Genomic DNA, 20,632 nt, shown 5'->3' on the forward strand with positions numbered 1-20,632 from the left:
GGAGGCTGAGGCAGCGGAATTGCTTGAATCCTGGGAGGTGGAGGTTGCAGTGAGCTGAGATCATGCCACTGCAATGATCTCACCTGAGATCAGGCCTCCAGCCTGGCAACAGAGCAAGACTCCGTCTCAAATAAAAAAAAAAAAAAACTTCCTAGCACTGTCCAGTGAAAAGGCAACAAAGACTGACCCAGGAGCAGAAGTCCCCCAGAATGCAGACTGTGACCTTAGGAGGCCACTTTCCATAAAAATGAGACAATTGGAAATTTGAACACTGATGGGAATATTTGATGATTTTAGGGATGAATTTGGTGTAGAATGATATTGATGTTGTGGTGGTTTGTACAAGAGCAGTCTGTGTTTTTGGAGACACGCTGAAGTACTGGCTAGGAAGTCACCCGATGCCTGCAATTGGCTTCAGGGAGCTGGGGATGGCGGGAGCTGGTGGACAAGCACAAAGCAAGCGTGCCGCCGTGTGAGCGGTCATGGGCCTTCACTGTGCTTTTTCTGTCTACTTTCTGTATGTATGAAATTTCGCATGGTAGAATTTGAAGAAGCAGCTAATAAAATTCTTGCCTTCTTCTAATCCTTTACCTCTATCCAGTGTTGTTTTTTAACTTGAGTTGAAGACATTCCAGGAAGGCATAATAGGAATAAGAAAGGGAAGCCAAAGGAAGCAGAGAGAGATTAGTGGTGGTTGTTTTAATGACTGTGTCCTCCAGAAACAAGTCCTAATTTTAACAATGGGGCATGACTTGATTGGTCTAGTGCGAAGATTCAAGCTTCTTCTTTGATAATGGCTCTCATTTTAGGATACTGTGCCCTAGGCACTGTGCTAGGTGCTTTATATGCATAACTTATTTAATCCTCTCGTTTATTCTTATCATCATCATCATCCCCATTTTAAATATGAGGACTGAGGTTTGTCGAGGTTAAGGCACTTGCTTGAGTTCCAGTCGCCTTAGAAAGTGGCAGAATCCACTAGGCATGGTGGCTCACGCCTGTAATCCCAGCACTTTGGGAGGCTGAGGTAGGTGAATCACTTGAAGTCAAGAGCTCGACACTAGCCTGGCCAACATGGTGAAACCCCATCTCTACTAAAAATACAAAATTAGCTGGGTATGGTGGTGCATGCCTGTAATCCCAGTTACTCAGGAGGCTGAGGCAGGAGAATCACTTGAACCTAGAAGGTGGAGTTTGCAGTGAACCAAGATTGTGCCAATGCACTCCAGCCTGGGAGACAGGGCGAGATTCCATCTCGAAAAAAAAAAAAGTAGCAGAATCAGGATCTGAAATCGGGTCTGTGTGGTGCCAACAAGAGATGGTGCTGCTGAAGAGCATGCACTATTACCTCCAGAAGTCCAGCTACCCACAGGAAAGAAACTGACTGTGGTGGAAAACAACACACTGTACTTTATTCATCAGAATTTTTCTAAAGTCACAAATGAGATTTAGAAAATGAGTGCTTCATGTTCCCTTCATTCTATGGAATTACCAGGCCTACTGTGAGCCCGATAAAGGGGCACCAGACAAAGCCCTTTCCCTTGTGGAGTTGGTGCTTGAGCTAGCAGCCTATAAGCCGGGAGGACACAGTTGCAGGCTGACTGAGCTACAAGGGCGGCTGGCCAGGACGCCGAGTGTGTGTGAATAGAGTTCAGTGTTATAATCCAGAGAAATATAGAGCAAAGTTCACCCAAGCATGCTTAATAGCATGCTTCCTCACCACCAGTTACACAATGAGGCTGGAGTAAGCACCTCCTGGCATGCACGGCTGTAATTAAAGCTACTTTTTACACGGCCAAACAAAACACTTTGGAAAGGGAAGGTGGGGCGGGGCCAGAGGCCATTCCGAGACCTCTCTGGGTTCAGAAGCTCCTACTCGTGAGTCCAGGTGCTGGCTGCCCCTCAGAGGCCCCCATAACTTCTCCCTTCCCCTGCTCTGGGCTCTCCCAGCCACTGCGCAGCCACCTCCTCTCCTCTGCATAGTCCCACCCAACGTGTCCCTCACACAGTGGCGGGCCCTCTCCTGACACCTCATCCATCCTGGCCCACGCACGGGCTCACAGCAGCAGAGATGAGCCGCGGCCCCAGCTCCTCTGACAGCCTTGGAGGCCATCTGGGAACCCAGGCGTCAGCCAGGGAGGAAAGGAGTAGGAATAAATAGAAACAACGAAGAAAGGTTGCCAGGAAAGGAATTTCTAAAATAGAGGCTGGAAGTGGGTCAAGAGAGGAGGCACACAGGAGGCTGATGGGGGAGCAGAAGGAAGAGTGTGACCAGCAGGGAATGAGATGTGGGGCGCTACATGATGTCCATGCCAGAAACATGCAAGGCAGTAACAGGCAGCAATGCACTTCCGCCTGTTCCAACCCAAACACATGGGTATTAAGGAGCTTTCCAGTCTCCCATGCAGCTGCTGCTAGGCTGAACCTCCTCTCTTGTTTGTCTGCTGTCCTTCTGTTCCCTACAGTACCTGTCTCACAATGCGGTAAAATAGCACCAGCTTCATCCATGTTGGAGAAAGGCCAAAAAGAATCGGTGAAGACCTAAACTGGCCCATTCAGGACAGGCGGTTCCAGGCAATATGCAGGAAACGGGAGCCCTCTCTCAGAGCCACTGGATGACCCTGAGATTCTGGGCTAAGGAAAGCAGGGCAGGCCGTAGCTGCAGAGGGGCTAAGGTACCTCTACACCACTCGATTCCCAGGATGGCTCTTCTCACAGAAGCTGAAGCCAGTCACTGTTGTGCACACTCAGGGAATACGGACTGCACCTAGGCGGCAGCGCCTAGCAATGTCGGGACCACTGAGGTGTACCTGGGTGCTCTGAGGGGGACAGTGCACTCTGACTGCGCCTGCCCTTGGGCTGCTTGCCCAGTCGCACTACGACCAAATCCTGACTGAGACTGGAGTGCTCTTAGCCTGAAAGATGAGGGATGTGAGTGCAAAGCAGAATGAGGCCATGTAAAGCTCCTGGCCACATGAACAAAAACACTGAGATACAGAACTGGCTGCTCATCAGGGACACGAGGTCCCTAAAGAGAGATGGCACCATCAGCAGGGGACCTCCACCACTGTCCCACATCTTGGTGGCTTTGGCATTCTCCTTTCACACTTCTTCAGAAATGAACTGAGACGAGCCTCGTGAAGCCCACCTGTCTCCCCGGAGACCCGGAGCCGCTGGCCGTTGCAGAAGGCGCCCCGGCCCCGCCGGCCTGTGTACAGCCGCTCCTCTGTGCAGTGGTAAATCACTCCGAATTCAAGCTGTGGGTGGCAGAGGCAGGACAGAAAACAAAGGCGGTTCACTCATTTGATGTGGGAAAAAACATCGTAATTCAAAGATGAAGACTATGCTAGGTGTTAGGGTAGCACATGACAATGTGACAGAAATTACTTTTCCAAAAGGAACTGAGATAAAGCAGCGTCTACATTTAATATGAGACCTGGGCATAAAAGTAAGCCTGTTTGCTAAATAAGTACATTTTAAACTTTATTCAGACTAGTAAAACTTTAAAAATTAACATCATAATCAAGCGTTAGTAACCAGAAGTTATTGAAAAAGGTTAACTTTTTAGAAAGGCCCCTTTTGTTGCTGAAAAAAAAGGTTACTTGTGACTCTAATCAAGCCCCATAAGAAATCCTCAAAATTGCTGATGTGTGAAGAATGGAGAATGCATCTGCAAAGCCAGTGCTATTCCAGAAGCCCAAGGTCAGCCCCAGAGAAGGAGAGGCGGCGCCGCAGGTTCAGGACTGGCCCGTGAGCAGGCAGTGCACTGAACGGCGGCCCACTGGCCCGTATCAGGGGACAAAGTGTCAGACCACTGCCTCCCAGGACAAAGCAAGGAAAGGAAGAGGTCAACGTAGAAAAGGACAGGAGCCCACAGCCGCATGCCTCTGTGACCTTTCCTCTACTGACTTGTCATCACTCAGGGTTAACAAGGGCAAGCATGCTTGCTTAACAAGTTAGTCAAGTGTTCACCTCTCTGGAAAATGAAAAATAACACCCCAGCCAAATGCCTTAGGAAAGGCTTGGCTGGCCCTGGGGTGAGCACCACCACACTGAAGTGGATGCCCCAAGCTAGAAAAAGGGTTTATTTCTGGGGGTTGGGGTGGGTCATTCAGTCAACACTTATTCAGAGCCTGCAGCTGTCTGGCAGTATTTCCTCATCCTTCCCCTTCCAGTACCCTGGCTTTAAAGGGATCCTCACGACCAGGTCAGTCCTACAACTGGGCTAGTTTCTGAGGCCTGTGAAGGGCTCCCAGACCACAGAGGAATGTCCCAGTCCCCACTCCCATGGGGAGGAGCCCACCAGTAGAAGCCAGGACCTCCTGTGTTCAGTCTATACTGGGCAACACAGTATTATCTGACAGAAAAAAAAGTCAATCACTGCATCCTTGCAAATTTCACTATTACAGTTCTTACTTATCTTCAGCTTAAGTACTTTGAGATACTTTAGTACTTAAGTACTTCTCTCAGCTCCCCTGCCAGGGAGTCTGTGCTGAGACTGAGGGGAAACTGTACAAATGCTGCTCTGAAGGAGGGCTGCTTTTCAGAAACATGGAGCACTATTTAAATAAAACTGTTTTAATTACAAAGAAATTAAGGCTCTTCTCAGTGCTGCTGCTTGAATTGCTTAATACTGTTGAAACCTCAGCCCCATGCCTTCCATGCAGGTCGCACAACACTGTGTAGTTCAGAAGGCCTATGGGAACCCTGAAAAAGCTGCGTTCTCATGCTAATAACTGGAGGAAGATAAGAAAGAATGATTAGAATATTGGGATTGAGGACGTTCTCCAAAAATAAGTGCTCCTTTTAGTTTGGGAGCAGATCACACGCTCTAGGGGTCAGCTGGAGATGCACTTGGACAGTTCACTCAGGACTTCCGCTTCCACAGCAATGTCACAAAAAGACCCCGGGGGAACACGAGGCCAGCCCTCCACGGGGGACGAGGGTCAGCCACGGAGCCCCACCCTGCACACCCCAAAGCCAGTCTGCCCTTGTTTATTTTCTCAGATTTGAAACCCACAGGCTTGGATTTGCCAGTCATGATTAAGGCACAGGAAAAACTGCAAACCCAGCGCACAGAGGCTGAAGCCAGAAAGGAAGGATGGCCAGAGGGAGTCCAGGGAGGGGCCCTGGGGACCAGGCCGCACCCGCACCTCTTGTCGAACAGCAAATCCAATGCTGACCGCCACTGTCGGGAATCTGCAAAGGAAGATAGAAAGGTTTACTCTCTGGAGGAAGAGCAGCAGCTCTCGGGAGCCTGTGTGCTGTGCGGCTCCTCCCAGGCTCAGAAGGACCTTCTTACACTCTGGGTGGTTGTTTAAAAACTGCTTCCCACAATTTCACTAACTGCTTCCAAGACAAACAGACTAAACTGACCATGTTGTAAGACAGTTAACCTTGAAAGAAAACAGCACTATGAAAGTCACATAAGACTGACTTAACTCAACAACCCTCTGATGCCCAATTAGGAATGATCTCAATCATCTGTTTTCTGATTCTCCGGACCTAAAGGGACGGCAGAGCCCTCCCCAAAAGCCAGACCCCAGTCCCAGGTGGGGTGCCAGGCAGGTGGTCCCAGAAGGCACTGCAGCCTCCCCACAGGAGCCAGCTCTGAGCCACAGCCCACCTCGTGGCACTGCTAGCATTTCTGGACCTGCCTGAGCACCCAGCAGTCAGCCGTAGGGACAGCCATGGCTGCAGACAGTATTCATGAACAGTTTGCCTGTGGTTCTGTGATTTTGCTGTTGCTGCTCAGTATCTTCAAAATAATCCTTCCTTTATAGGGAGATCACTGGAACTTAAAAACAAGCAGGAAAGGCTGGGTACTGCAAACTGACAGGAAAAATGCAAAGCCAAATGTAAACAAACGAAACTCTAACTGCTGGGGTGTGCAGGACACTGGGATGAGCCACTGGCTTCCAGGGCAAATGCACCATGTGCCAGGTCTCGAACTTGTTCTGGTGCCCAGGAGAGCTTTCTCCCACTGCTATGGCCCAGTGCTGGTAGGCACAGGGGTGAACAGGCACCATCTGAGTGGCAGCTGCTGGTGGCTTTCAGATGTCTTCAGATCATGATGATTGCCACAGCTGCAGCGTGGGGTTCAGGAATGGTCAGGATCAGCTCTGGAGGCTGCTCTGAAATTGTCGCTCTTCTCTCAGTCGCCTCCCCAATCCCAAGATTCCCCCCAGGGTCGCAGACAGGGAAGCATTGGAAACTATGTCTCTGGAGCCACTGAAGACCCTCAGATGGATGTGTGGCCTTCACCATGTGATGGAGCTTCACCTGCCATGTCCCCGTTATGAGCATCCTGGAACCACGAGCGTGCAATAGTGATGAGGCTCCACTCAGTGACATACACCAGGGAGGGGAGCCCTGGGAAGGGTCATGCTTTAGTTGAAATGAGATTGGTGACACAGTTGCTGACACCAGATGGCATGACTCCACTGCCTCAAAAGGGTCACCTTGTGTAAGCACGACTGAATTCTTGAGGCAATTCTCACTTAGAAAAAGGCCGTGCTTAGCATGGCATAACTTCACATTTTACATATAAACATGCCATCAGAGACAGATCATAAAGGAGCCCACTTCCGGGCTCTGCTCATCCTTCCCACTCAGCGTGTGTAGCCCAGTGTGCTGGCGTGCACTGTGAATGCGGGAGCCGGAGGCCACCCGCCCATGGAATGGGAATCTCTCCAGGGTTCTCCAGAGCTGGAGAAATGCCCTCTTGTGAAAGTCACATCATGCTCTGTGCCCCAGGCCCTCAGCCACCTGCGTGTGACCCTGGACAGGCACCACAGCACCACCACCTGCTCCTGTCAGAGAACACCTCTCGTCACGTCCCTGTCACCTCCCCATCCCTGTCACTTTGCCATCCCCAAAATTCCATTCCTTTCATCTCCCCCCATAGGCCTTTCTGACCTCCCTAAACCTCCCGGTTTTTGTAACCACAAGGTTCATTCTCATACAGGAAGATGGCTCTCAAATCTCACTTGTCATGGGCCACTCTCTACACCTCGGGCTCCGGCCACTGTGGGGCAGCACAGGCTTTGTATCCAACCTCGCCTGTTTCTCCAGCGGGGGTGGGGTGGGGGTTGGGATGAGTGGGACTCCTTGAAGGGGTCCTTTTTAAATGCAACCCAACATTTTTAACATAACAAATCGACTTTTAAACAAGTGCAGATTTCCTTACAAACTCCAAGAGGCTCTCACAAATGGAAAACCTTATTTCAAGATCTGATCATCTTTCCAATGAGACTATGAGCCTACTATAGGTTTGTTTATATATTCCTGACTTTAAAAATGCTGCTTTTGAAAAGACAAAACCTCACAGAAGAGGACATGTTAAGCTCTCCAATGGAGCCGATCCCTGCGTAGCTCACCTGTGCACAAAATTGCAGGTGCCATCAATGGGGTCGATGATCCAGGTCGGGCTGTGAGTGAGCACACATTTGGCCCCAGAAGCTGCGGCCTCTTCTGCAATGAACCTGTGGTGGAGGAACCCAGCCTGAGAAAATGCACCATGGACGCAGAACAACGTGCCTCAAATTGCTTCCAGTCCCATTAAAGAAAAAGGAGGCACAGCAAACATGTCACTGTGGTTTCTCTGGGTCAAACAGAGGCACAGTCTTTAAACAACCATCTGCCTTTTGACCTGCCTGCCAGCTGACCTACTCCGCAGCATTTAGAAAACAGACACCTCAGTGCCAGCGTTCAGGAAGAGTACCATGGAATTAAAGCAGGCCAGGCAGAGAAATGCAAGCGTGAAATACACTGGAAAACAGATCTTATGAAGCAAAACTAAACTAGGTTTTAACTTCAGTCTGGAGGGGAGGAGGCTGATAAGAAATGACTGAGCAGGGCAGCCCAGGACTCTGACTTTGATTCTCCCACTGTCAGTGCTGATAACTGGGCACCGATCGGTTAAATGTCACTTGCAACTGAGATCTCCCTTGTCTGTACTCAGCCTGGCTCACCTGAACTGCAGACACAGGTGACAAACAGCCTCCCCACCAGCTGGTTCATTTTCCCAAAGGTGCCCTTCCTTCCCTGGTCTCTGACTTCTCTTTTTGGGTTGGTTTTTTAAGAGACAGGGTCTTGCTCTGTTACCCAGGCTGGAATGCAGTGGTACTGTCATAGTTCATGCAGCATCAAACTCCTGGGTTCAAGCAATCCTCCTGCCTTATTCTCCTAAGTAGCTGGGTCTACAGATGCATACCACCACACCCAGCTAATTATTTTTTGTAGAGATGGGGTCTTGCTACATTGGCCAGTCACAAACCCAGCTTCCCTCTGGCAGCAAGCAAGGGTGGGGCTGCAGGAAGGAGAGAGGCTGGGATACTCCCCACCAGCCCCTGCCCCATGTGCCCTGTGCAGGCCCCACTCCTCCATGTGGCCTCCCTGACACACTCCTGCTAGAGGGACATGTGCTGTCTACTCCTGCACTCTGCAGCAGGCCCTGGCCTGGCCCCTCCTTTGTAATGAGTCCCATGCAAAAAAGGCTCCTACAGTCCTCACTTCAGTGTCCATCTGTCCTGCTAGGAATCTGACTGAGACAATGCCCTCTCAAGATTCAACTGCACAGAAGGGAACTCCAGGTTTTCTCTACTTACCTCTACCTCAGTGAATGGTACCTCCCAGCACCCCCTGCTCAGGCTAAAAACACTCTCGCCCCACGAACTGCACCCTTCCTCCTGCACTCTACCCATACACATGCCCACGCACACAGGGAAGATGCCTGCGGTCAGGTGTGTTCGCAGCCCACCTTCTGCGGGCTGCTCCCTGGGGAGCTGGCTGCTGCTTACACCTTCCAAAAAGCATCCTCAGGGTTAAAGAAAACACTAGACCTAAAGCATTTAGGGCAGCACTTGCACACTCTTGCACTGTCCCAAGTTCACTAAGGGTGGGGCCTTGGGCAGGTACTCAGTAAACATCTGTTCTGTGCATGACTAGGTGGCCTTGCTGAGAGGTTTTCTATCTGGTTCCTATGACGGGTTCACATATGCACTAGAAAAACAGGAGACCTGCAGAGAATAAGAAAGAAAAATGAGTGAAAACCAAGCCAGACACAGTGGCTCATGCCTGTAATCCCAGCACTTTGTGAGGCCGAGACGGGTGGGTCAGGAGTTCAAAATCAGCCTGGCCAACATGATGAAACCCTGTCTCTACTAAAACTACAAAAACTAGCTGAGCATGGTGGCGCGTACCTATAATCCCAGCTGCTCGGGAAGCTAAGGCAGGAGAATCGCTTGAACACAGGAGGGGAGGGTTGCAGTAAGCCAAGATCGCGCCCCTGCACTCCAGCCTGGGTGACAAAAGTGAGACTCCATCTCAAAAAAAAAAAAAAAAAAAATGCCCCATGTCCTGGTGTTTGGTGCATTATCCACCATGGTCATCAGCTTCCTGGAAGCCACTCTCCCTGCATGAACCATGTGGCCTAAGATTTGGCATCAGTGAACTTTTGGGTAAGACTAACAAGATGTTAGTGTGAATGGAAAGCCTGAAATGGAAACCTCTGTGGTTGCTCAGCCCCTTACAGTAGCCAGTCACCCCATATGGCTGCTTACATTTGTTTAGTTCCTCAGTCTCACTAGTCACCTTTCAAGTGCTCAGCAGTCATGTGGGCGAGCGGCTACCGCTGCAGACACAGCAGACGTGGGCCACCCCTGCAGCAACCGACAGAGCCGCTGGCAGCGCTGTCCTCCCACCACGGTGTGAAGAGACAACAGCAGGTATCTCATGGCGTTCAATGCCTCTTCTTTTTTTATTTGAGACGGAGTCTCACCCTATCGCCCAGGCTGGAGTGCAATGGTGTGATCTCATCTCACTGCAACCTCCACCTCCCGGGTTCAAGCGATTCTCCTGCCTCAGCCTCCCAAGTAGCTGGGATTACAGACATGCACCACCACACCTCGCTAATTTTTTGTATCTTTAGTAGAGACAGGGTTTCACCATGTTGGCCAGGCTGGTCTCAAACTCCTGACCTTGTGATCCACCCACCTCAGCCTCCCAAAGCACTGGGATTACAGGCGTGAGCCAACACGCCTGGCCTGATGTCACTTTCCTATGCACAGGAGCTGCTGTACAAACTGTAACCACCCTGATCCCCATCCACTCTGGAACCATCCTTCCATTTCCTGGTGATAAAGTTCATACTTGGGATGCACAGAGTCAGCCAGCCCCTCAATTTTGCTGGTAAATTATCTGGAAATATACCCCTTGAATATGACAAGTGCACACATGCATCATCACAGGCTGTTCCAATCCTCCCTGGCCCCCTGGAGAACCCACGAATGAGTAGGGGCTTCTGAGCCATGAAGACCAGGCCAGAGGCACTGAGCAAGACACCCAAGGAATGCTCAGTTGTTCTGGAGAGCCCAGGCAGGCTTGGTCTGCCCCTGGAGCTCCCAGCCTGGGTAGACAAGGTAGATGAGATTGCAGTGAACCCAGGCTTCTGGTTCTTCATCTACACTGCACGCTTTCCTCCTTTAGGGAACTGCCTCCCCACCATCAGTTGTCCACATGCTTCTGGGTCAGGCAGTCCACAGGCCCACCAGCCAGAGCCCCTACTCAGGAACTGGTGCTCCCCAAACAGGTCTAGGAAAACAAATGGTAGGTAGAAGCCACAATGGCAGGTGGAGTAGGGGGTGGAGAGCCTGTCTCCTGACCACAGCAGCATGTCGGTGACACATAGATGATGATTCCACTTAGGGCATGACCGTGAGTGCTGTCAGCACTGCCAGTTTTCCTAGAAACTTCAGGCATTAAATCTGTTTTTCATGTCTTCTTCTGTAGCTACATGACTTTCCTCTTCTGCAATGGCTTGCAATGACATTTTTAAAGAAAACAGTCCACACCCTGAAAACACACATACAGGGAGCAAGTGTGAAAGCTTAAACTGGGCACAAGGTTGACAAAGAAGTGAACAGATACGACTTAGGTCCAGGAGGGAGTAGAAATGACTCAGGCACAAAGGTAAATTTCCAGGAAACTGCAGAGGAATGTGCAATTCTTCTTTTTAAACCTGACTTGAAGTAGGAAACCAGAGGTGGAAAGGAAACCACCAGTGAGCCCTGAAGGAGGAGGCAGTGGAGGTCTGCAGGCACTGACACCCCACAACCATGACAGCTCAGGCTGCAGTGCCCAGATCACCCATGTGGCATGCCCATGGGCCTCCCAGGACGCTCGGGACCAGGAGCTCTCTCTGTTCATTTGCCAGACATGTGGGACACCCTCTAGGGAGGTCACCAACCAGCTTGTTTTCCCAGCAGCAACTATTAATATAAGGCTCTTGTTAACAAAGCTTCTGCTCTGTGTAACCTTTATTATTTATTTATTTGCCTTTAGGTTTCATTTAGTGTCACACAGCAAGTATTTATAGAAATCTTTTCTTTTTTTTTTTCTTGGAGACACGGTCTCACTCTGTCAGCCAGGCTGGTGTGCAGTGGCACGATCACGGCTCACTGCAACCACAAAGCCCTGGGCTCAAAGAATCCTCCTGCCTCAGCCTCCTGAGTAGCTGGGCCCACAGGCATGCACCACCACACCTGACTAACTCTGCCTCACATTTTTTATGAGAATAACTCTTAAGTACCCACACGGAGCATTGGATGTTTTTCAGCAGCTAGCTATTCACACCTTAGAGCTGTCCTCCTCTTCACCTACCTTATGTACAACTCTGTCCATGAGCCTGCCTGCCTACCTGCAAGGTGGCACAAGCATCCCCCTTCCCACCTGCCTCATGCCTGTGGGCAGCAGGGGGCAGGGCCTCTGTACTGCCTGGCTATAGCTGTGTGAAGGCCAGCAGAGGTGTGGACTGCGCCCGGTCTTTGGAGGCACCAAAAATATTTCCCTGGTACATGGAAAGAGATGTACGATTTGTATTCACTTAAACCTGATTGTCCTCATGTAGGAAGCTAATACCTGTGGGATGAAAGAGAACGTTCTACAGCTCTCTGCAGAGGGAGTGGGGAGAGTCTGCTCTGCAAACATGACCCTGGTCAGATGTGTGAAATCATAAAGACCTTCCTAAAAGCCACTGAAACATCTACATAAAATCCACAATGTAGGCCAGGCACGGTGGCTCACACCTGGAATCCCAGCACTCTGGGAGGCAGAGGCAGGTAGAGGAGTTCAAGACCAGCCTGGCCAACATGGCGAAACCCCATCTCTACTAAAAATACAAAAATTAGCCGGGCACGGTGGCATGCACCTGTAATCCCAGCTACTGTAATCCCAACTACTTGGGAGGCTAAGGCAGGAGAATCTCTTGAACCTGGAAGGCAGAGATTGCAGTAAGCTGAGATCACACCACTGCACTCCAGCCCGGGTAACGAGCAAAACTCCGTCTCAAAAAAACAAAAAAAACAAAAAAAACCCTCCTTACAATTTTGACGGCCAAGTTCCTCTAAGCCTCTTTTTTTTTTCACTAGGCTACTTAGTCTGTTTACTGTGACAAGAAGTCAGGATCATCGCAGCAGTCCATAAAGGAGCTGATTTACATTACTCTGTCCCCGTCTTCACAAGCCACTGCCCAGTGGGAAAGCAGATGGATGTCAATGTGCAGCTGGTGGTGGCTGGGAACATGTTTTTCCCATGTCAAGGACTCTGATGTTTTGCTTGACTCACACATTCAACAGACACTGCTCTGTGCTGGGCACTGCAGGGCAGCAGGTTACATGGGGGCCCCGGAGCAGGGCTGGGAAGACAGCTGGAAACACTGGACCCTGAAGCTGCCGGCCTAATCCCTGGGGCTGGGCCAACCCAGACACGTTCCAACAGGCTGCTCAGCAGAAAGGACAAGGATGGGATTTCTATTACTAGTTCAGTGATGCTACTGAATACTTTCCAAGTAGCCATACTTGTATCTCACTCAAAATCATGATCTGAAAACAGATTTAGGCATCCCACAAAGCCAGGCCATAGCAGGAGACAGCTAATGTGGCCAAGGCAAACAGCATGCTCCAAAGACCCAGCGTATGAAAACCCAGCCTTACCATGCTGGTTTACCTTTTTTTTTTTTTTTTTTTTTGAGATGGAGTCTCATTGCAACACTCAGGATGGAGTGCAATGGCGCAATCTCGGCTCACTGCAACCTCCACTTCCCAGGTTCAAACAATTCTCCTGCCTCAGCCTTTCAAGTAGCTGGGACTACAGGCATGCATCACCACGCCCAGCTAATTTTTTTGTTGTTGCTGTATTTCTAGTAGAGATAGGGTTTCACCGTATTGGCCAAGAGGGTCTCAAACTCCTGACCTCAAGAGATCCACCTGCCTTGGCCTCCCAAAGTGCTGAGATTACAGGCGTGAGCCACTGCACCCAGCCCTGTGTTGCTTTGTGTCATGTTATGACTTAGATGCTGGGACCTCAGAGATGACCATGGTCAGGTCCCTCATTCACAGGTAAGGAGTTCAAGGCCCTAAGTGGAGAGATTTGCCAAAGCTGCTAGGGCCAGTGACAGAAGCAAGTTTATTTATTTATTTATTTATTTAGAGACAGAGTTTTGCTCTTGTTACCCAAGCTGGAGTGCACTGGTGCAATCTTGGCTCACTGCAACCTCTGCTTCCTGGGTTCAAGTGATTCTCCTGCCTCAGCCTCCTGAGCACCTGGAATTACAGGCACACGCCACCACACCCAGCTGATTTTTTGTATTTATAGTAGAGAAAGGGTTTCATCATGCTGTCCATGCTGGTCTCGAGCTCCTGACCTCAAGTGATCCACCCACCTTGGCCTCCCAAAGTGCAGGGATTACAGGCATGAGTCACCATGCCCAGCCTATTTGTTTTTTTGTTTTGAGACAAGGTCTCACTCTGTTGCCCAGGCTGGAGTGCAGTGGGGTTTTTCATAGTGGCTGTATCAATTTACACTCTAACCAACAGTTTGCAAGGGTTCCTTTTAACCTACATCTTCCCCAACATTTATATATATATATATATTTTTGAGACAAAGTCTTGCTCTGCTACCCAGGCAAGAGTCCAGTGGTACCATCATGTACCTGCCCAGCAGCTCTGAACAGAAAGGAGCTCACAGCTCAGCACTTAAATTCCTATAAGGGACAGGTTGCTCACTGCAGCCTCAACCTCCAGGGCTCAAGCGAGCCTCCCACCTCAGCCTCCCAAGTAACTTGGACCATAAACGTGCACCAGCATGCCTACTTAACTTTTTAGTAGAGATGGGATTCACCATGTTGCCCAGGCTGGTCTCAAACTCCTGGGCTCAACCAATCCTCTGACCTTGGCCTCCCAAAGTGCTAGCATTACAGGCATGAGCCACTGCACCCCACCAGCAGCAAGTTTAAACCTTATCATTCTTCGATTCAGTCTATACCTGTCTTCTAAGTTAAGGATCAAGCCTTTGGATTTCATGGATGAGTGAAATAAAATAATAAAACTGGGGAGCCTGTATCAGGTTTTCTTAAAAGTGTAATTAAGTCTATCTTTAATATCATTTCATGAAAAACTAAAATCAAAGAAAGAGAAAAGCTCAGACTAAGAGTCTTTCCTAAGGGGGGATGAGAGGCAACTTCGTATTAAACATATTGCTTAAGGGATATATTTAAATACTTTGAAAGCAGAAAAATCACAATGTCGTGTTTTATTTTATAATATGTATACAATTTTCTTTCACCACAAATTTACCAATTTTTCTATGTCTAAAATACAATTAAATCCCCAAGATTTACTTTCTTTTTAGACTTAGTCATTGGCAAAAAACACACTTCACATAAATATGTTGAAAACGACTTCATGGAGGATCCAAGATGGCCAAATAGGAACAGCTGTGGATTGCAGTTCCCAGCGAAAATGCAGAGGGTGAGTGATCACCGCATTTCCAAACGGATTTTTGCTGCCCACAGACCTGGAGATTCCTGGGTGGAAAAATACCATGAGTCTCCAGCACTGCTGTTTCAGCCAGCGCAGTGGGTCTCCACACAAAAACTCACAGAAATCCAGGCACCATTTCAACTGGCGACTGGAATGCCTGGGAGACAGTCACCCGTTCAGCTGAAGAAAAGGGGGCTGAAACAGAGAGCCAGGTGATCTGGCTCGGCTAGTCCCACCCCCACATAGACCAGCAATCTGAAACACTCTGGATTGAGAGTTTCACAGCAAGCACAGCTGGACCTGGGACTGCCCAGCTCTGTGGGGGGAAGGGTGTCCGCCACGACTAAGGCAGTCCACCACTACCGAGGCAGTCTGCCATTACCGAGGCAGTCCGCCATTACAGAGACACTCCGCCATTACAGAGACACTCCGCCATTACTGAGGCAGACCACCATTACTGAGGCAGTTCTAACTAGACCCCTATAAACAAAACTGCAAGAAGTTCACACAGAAGCTGGGCAGAGCCCATGGCAGCCAGCAAGGCCTCTGCTGCCAGACTGTGACTAGGCTACCCTCTCACTGGGCAGGGCATCTTTGAAAAAAGGCAGCAGAATGACAGGAACTTATAAATAAAGCCCCACCTTCCCGGAACAGAGCACCTGGGAAAAAAGGGAGTTATGAGTTCTGCTGCAGTAGACTTAAATGTACCTGCCCAGCAGCTCTGAACAGAACAACGGAGCTCACAGCTCAGCACTTGAGCTCCTATAAGGGACAGACTGTCTCCTCAAGCAGCTCCCCGACCCCCATATAACCAAAGAGACACCTCATAAAGGAGAGCTCAGGCTGACATCTGGTGGGTATCCTTCTCGGGCAAAGATAACAGAAGAAGAAACTGGCAGAAACCCTTACTATTCTGCAGCCACCGCAGGTGATCCCCAGGCAGGCAGGGTCTGGAGTGGACCTCCAGCAGTCGTACAGCAGAGGGGCCTGACTGTTAGAAGGAAAACTAAGAAACACAAAGACATAACTTCATCAGCAACAACAGGACATCCACTCAGAGACCCCATTCGAGAGTCACCAACTACAAATACCACAGGTAGATAAATCCACAAAGATGGGAAGAAACCAGCACAAAAAGGATAAAAATACCCAAAAATAGAACGCCTCTCCTCCTCCAAGGAATCACAACTCCTCACCAGCAAGGGAACAAGGCTGGATGGAGAAGGAGTCTGATGAATTGACAGAAACAGGCTTCAGAAGGTGGGTAATTACAAACTTCTGTGAGCTAAAAGATCACATTCTAACCCAATGCAAAGAAACTAAGAGCCTTAAAAAAGGTTTGATGAAATGCAAACGAGAATAAACAGCTTAGAGAGGAATATAAATAAATTGATGGAGCTGAAAAACACAACACAAGAACTTGACGAAGAATACACAAGTTTCAATAGCCAAATAGACCAAGCAGAAGAAAGGATACCAGAGATTGAAGATCAACTCAGTGAAATAAAATGAGAAGGCAAGATTAGAGAAAAAAGAGTAAAAAGAAATGAACAAAGCCTCCAAGAAATATGGGATTATGTGAAAAGACCTAACCTACGTTTGATAGGTGTACCTGAATGTGACGGAGAGAATGAATCCAAGCTGGAAAACACTCTTCAGGATATTACCCAGGAGAACTTCCCCAACCTAGCAAGGCAGGCCAATATTCAAGTCCAGCAAATACAGAGAACACCACAAAGATATTCCTCAAGAAGAGCAACACTAAGACACATAATCGTCAGATTCACCAGGGTTGAAATGAACAAAAAATGCTAAGGGCAGCCAGAGAGAAAGGTCGGGTCACCACAAAGGGAAGCCCATCAGACTCACAGCAGATCTCTCAGCAGAAACCCTACAAGCCAGAAGAGAGTGGGGGCCAATATTCAACATCCTTAAAGAAAATAACTTTAAACCCAGAATTTCATATATAGCCAAACTAAGCTTCACAAACGAAGGAGAAATAAAATCCTTTATGAACAAGCAATTGCTCAGAGATTTCATCACCACCAGGCCTGCTTTACAAGAGCTCCTGAGAGAAGCACTAAACATAGAAAGGAACAACCAGTACCAGCCACTCCAAAAACATACCAAATGGTAAAAAGCATCAACACAATGAAGAAACTGCATCAACTAATGGACAAAACAACCAGCTAGCATCAAAATGGCAGGATCAAATTCACACATAACAGTATTAACCTTAAATGTAAATGGGATAAATGCTTCAATCAAAAGACACAGACTAGCATATTGGATAAAAAGTCAAAACCCATCGGTGTGCTGTATCCAGGAAACCCATCTCACATGCAAGGATACACATAGGCTCAAAATAAAGGGATGGAGGAAGATCTACCAAGCAAATGGAGAGCAAAAAAAAAGCAGGAGTTGCAATCCTAGTCTCTGATAAAATAGACTTTAAACCAACAAAGATCAAAAAGAGACAAAGAAGGGCATTACATAATGGTAAAAGGATAAATGCAACAAGAAGAGGTAACAATCCTAAATATATATGCGTCCAATATGGGAGCACCAAGATACATAAAGCAAGTTCTTAATGACCTAAAAAGAGGCTTCGACTCACACACAATAATAGTGGGAGACTTTAACACTCCACTGTCAATATTACACAGATCAACAAGACAGAAAATTAACAAGGATATCCAGGACTTGAACTCAAACCTGGACCAAGCAAACCTAATAGGCATTTACAGAATCCTCCACCCCAAATCCACAGAATATACATTCTTCTCAGCACCACATCACATCTACTCTAAAATTGACCACATGATTGGAAGTAAATCACTCCTCAGCAAATGCAAAAAAATGGAAATCATAACAGTCTCTCAGACCACGGTGCAATCAAATTAGAACTCAGAATTCAGAAACTAACTCAGAATCTCACAACTTCATGGAAACCGAACAACTGGCTCTTGAATGTTGACTGGATAAACAATGAAATGAAGGCAGGAATAAAGATGTTGTTCGAAACCAACGAGAACAAAGACACAATGTACCAGAATCTCTGGGACACATATAAAGCACTATTTAGATGAAAATTTATAGCAATAAATGCCCACATGAGAAGGAAGGAAAGATCTAAAATCAACACCCTATCATCAAAATTGAAAGAGCTAGAGGTGCAAGATCAAAAAAACTCAAAACCTAGCAGAAGACACGAAATAACTAAGATCAGAGCAGAACTGAAGGAGACAGAGACACAAAAAACCCTTCAAAAAAATTAATAAATCCAGGAGCTGGTTTTTTGAAAAGATCAACAAAATAAACAGACCACTAGCCAGATTAATAAAAAAGAAAAGAGAAAATAATCAAATAGATGCAATAAAAAATGATAAAGGGGATATCACCACAGATTCCACAGAAATACAAACCACCATCAGAGATTACTACAAACAACTCTATGCACATAAACCAGTAAACCTGGAAAAAATGGATAAATTCCTGGACACTTACACCCTCCCAAGCCTAAACTAGGAAGAAGTCAAAACCCTGAACAGACCAATAACATGGGCTGAAGTTGAGGTAGCAATTAACAGCTTACCAACCAAAAAAAGCCCAGGTCCAGATGGGTTCACAGCTGAATTCTAACAGATATACAAAGAGGAGCTGGTACCACACCTTCTGAAACTATTCCAAACAATCCAAACAGAGAGAATCCCCCCCAAGTCATTTTATGAGACCAACATCATCCTGATACCAAACCCAGCAGAGACTCAACAAAAAAAGTATTCCTATACACCAATAACAGACTTAAAGAGAGCCAAATCAAGAATGAGCTGCCATTCACAATTGCTACAAAGGGAATAAAATACCTTGGAATACAACTAACAAAGGATGTAAAGGACTTCTTCAAGGAGAACTACAAACTGCACAACGAAATAAGAGAGGACAAAAACAGATGGAAAAACATCCCATGCTCATGGTTAGGAAGAATCAATATTGTGAAAATGGCCATAATGCCCAAAGTAATTTATAGATTCAATGCTATCCCCATCAAGCTACCAATAACCTTCTTCACAGAAGTAGAAAAACCCACCTTAAACTTTATATGGAACCAAAAGAGAGCTGGCATAGCCAAGTCAATTCTAAGCAAAAAGAACAAAGCGGGAGGCATCATGCTACCTGACTTCAAACTATACTACAAGGCTACAATAATCAAAACAGCATGGTACTGCTACCAAAACAGAGATATAGACCAATGGAACAGGACAGAGGCCTCAGAGGCAACGCCACACATCTACAACCATCTGGTCTTTGACAAACCTGACAAAAACAAGCAATGGGGAAAGGATTCCCTGTTTAATAAACGGTGTTGGGAAAACTGGCTAGCCATGTGCAGAAAGGAGTAACTGGACCCCTTCCTGACACCTTACACTAAAATTAACTCCAGATGGCTTAAAGACTTAAACATAAGACCTAACACCATAAAAACCTCAGAAGAAAACCTAGGCAAAATCATTCAGGACATAGGCACAGGAAAGGACTTCATGACTAAAACACCAAAAGCATTGGCAACAAAAGCCAAAATAAACAAATGAGATCTAATTAAACTCCAGAGCTTCTGTACGGCAAAAGAAACAATCATGAGAATGAACTGGCAACCAACAGAATGGGAAAAAATTTTTGCAATCTACCCATCTGACAAAGGACTTATATCCAAAATCCAAAGAACTAAAACAGATTTACAAGAAAAAAACAAACAAACCCATTCAAAAGTGGGCAAAGGATATGAACAGACACTTCGTAAAAGAAGACATATATGAGGCCAACAAACATATGATAACACTGGTCATTAGAGAAATGCAAATTAAAACTACATTGAGATACCACCTCATGCCAGTTAGAATAGCAATCATTAAAAAATCTGGAGACAACAGATGCTGGAGAGGATGTGGAGAAATAGGAACACTCTTACACTGTTGGTGGGAGTGTAAATTAGTTCAACCATTGTGGAAGACAGTGTGGCGATTCCTCAAGGACCTAGAAATAGAAATTCCATTTGACCCAGCAATCCCATTACTGGGTATATATCCAAAGGATTATAAATTGTTCTATTATAAGGACACATGCACACATATGTTCACTGCAGCACTGTTTACAATAGCAAAGACTTGGGATCAACCCAAATGCCCATCGATGATAGACTGGACAGGGAAAATGTGGCACATATACACCATGGAATAATACGCAGCCATAAAAAACGATGAGTTCGTGTCCTTTCTAGGGACATGGATGAAACTAGAGACCATCATTCTCAGTAAACTGACACAGGAACAGAAAATCAACCACCACATGTTCTCACTCATAGGCGGGTGTTTAACAGTGGGAACACATGGACACAGGGAGGGGAGCATCACACTGAGGTCTGTTGGGGGGTGACTAGGGGAGGGACCGTGCGGGGCAGGGAGTTGGGGAGGATAACATGGGGAGAAATGCCAGATATAGGTGATGGGTATGGAGGCAGGAAACCACATTGCCATGTATATACCTATGCAACAATCCTGCACGTTCTTTACACATACCCCAGAACCTAAAATGCAATAACATACATAATTTTTTAAAAGAAAATTAAGAAAAAAAAAGAAAAACAACTTCATTTGATCTCAATTTTTGAGGCAAACTGAGCAAAGACAGCCGCTTTCATCGTGTCCACGCATTTACCCTCAGAGCCAGGGAGGATGGGGTGACACACAGGCTGTGGCTGACAGTGGTTCAGCCAGTGTTCACTGGCTTGTGGGCTAGAGTTTGGGAACCCCGGC

At 47.4% G+C, this 20,632-nt stretch overlaps 1 protein-coding gene across 2 annotated transcripts in view; it reads right to left on the minus strand.

Annotated features, from left to right (window-relative positions):
* The window catches only part of IMPA2 (inositol monophosphatase 2), a 55,484-nt gene that overhangs the window by 17,104 nt on the left and 17,748 nt on the right, over positions 1–20,632 (minus strand). For both annotated transcript variants that reach the window (XM_012470063.3, XM_012470064.3), the window contains exons 3-5: positions 7,380–7,484; positions 5,154–5,199; positions 3,149–3,257 (exon numbers count right to left, since the gene is read on the minus strand). In XM_012470063.3, the coding sequence (XP_012325486.2) occupies positions 3,149–3,257; positions 5,154–5,199; positions 7,380–7,484 (260 nt within the window). The remainder of the gene's footprint in view (positions 1–3,148; positions 3,258–5,153; positions 5,200–7,379; positions 7,485–20,632) is intronic.

Source organism: Aotus nancymaae, unplaced genomic scaffold (genome assembly GCF_030222135.1).
Source record: "Aotus nancymaae isolate 86718 unplaced genomic scaffold, 86718_ANA_hifiasm-v0.15.2.pri h1tg000020l, whole genome shotgun sequence".
NCBI classification, from domain to species: domain Eukaryota; kingdom Metazoa; phylum Chordata; class Mammalia; order Primates; family Aotidae; genus Aotus; species Aotus nancymaae.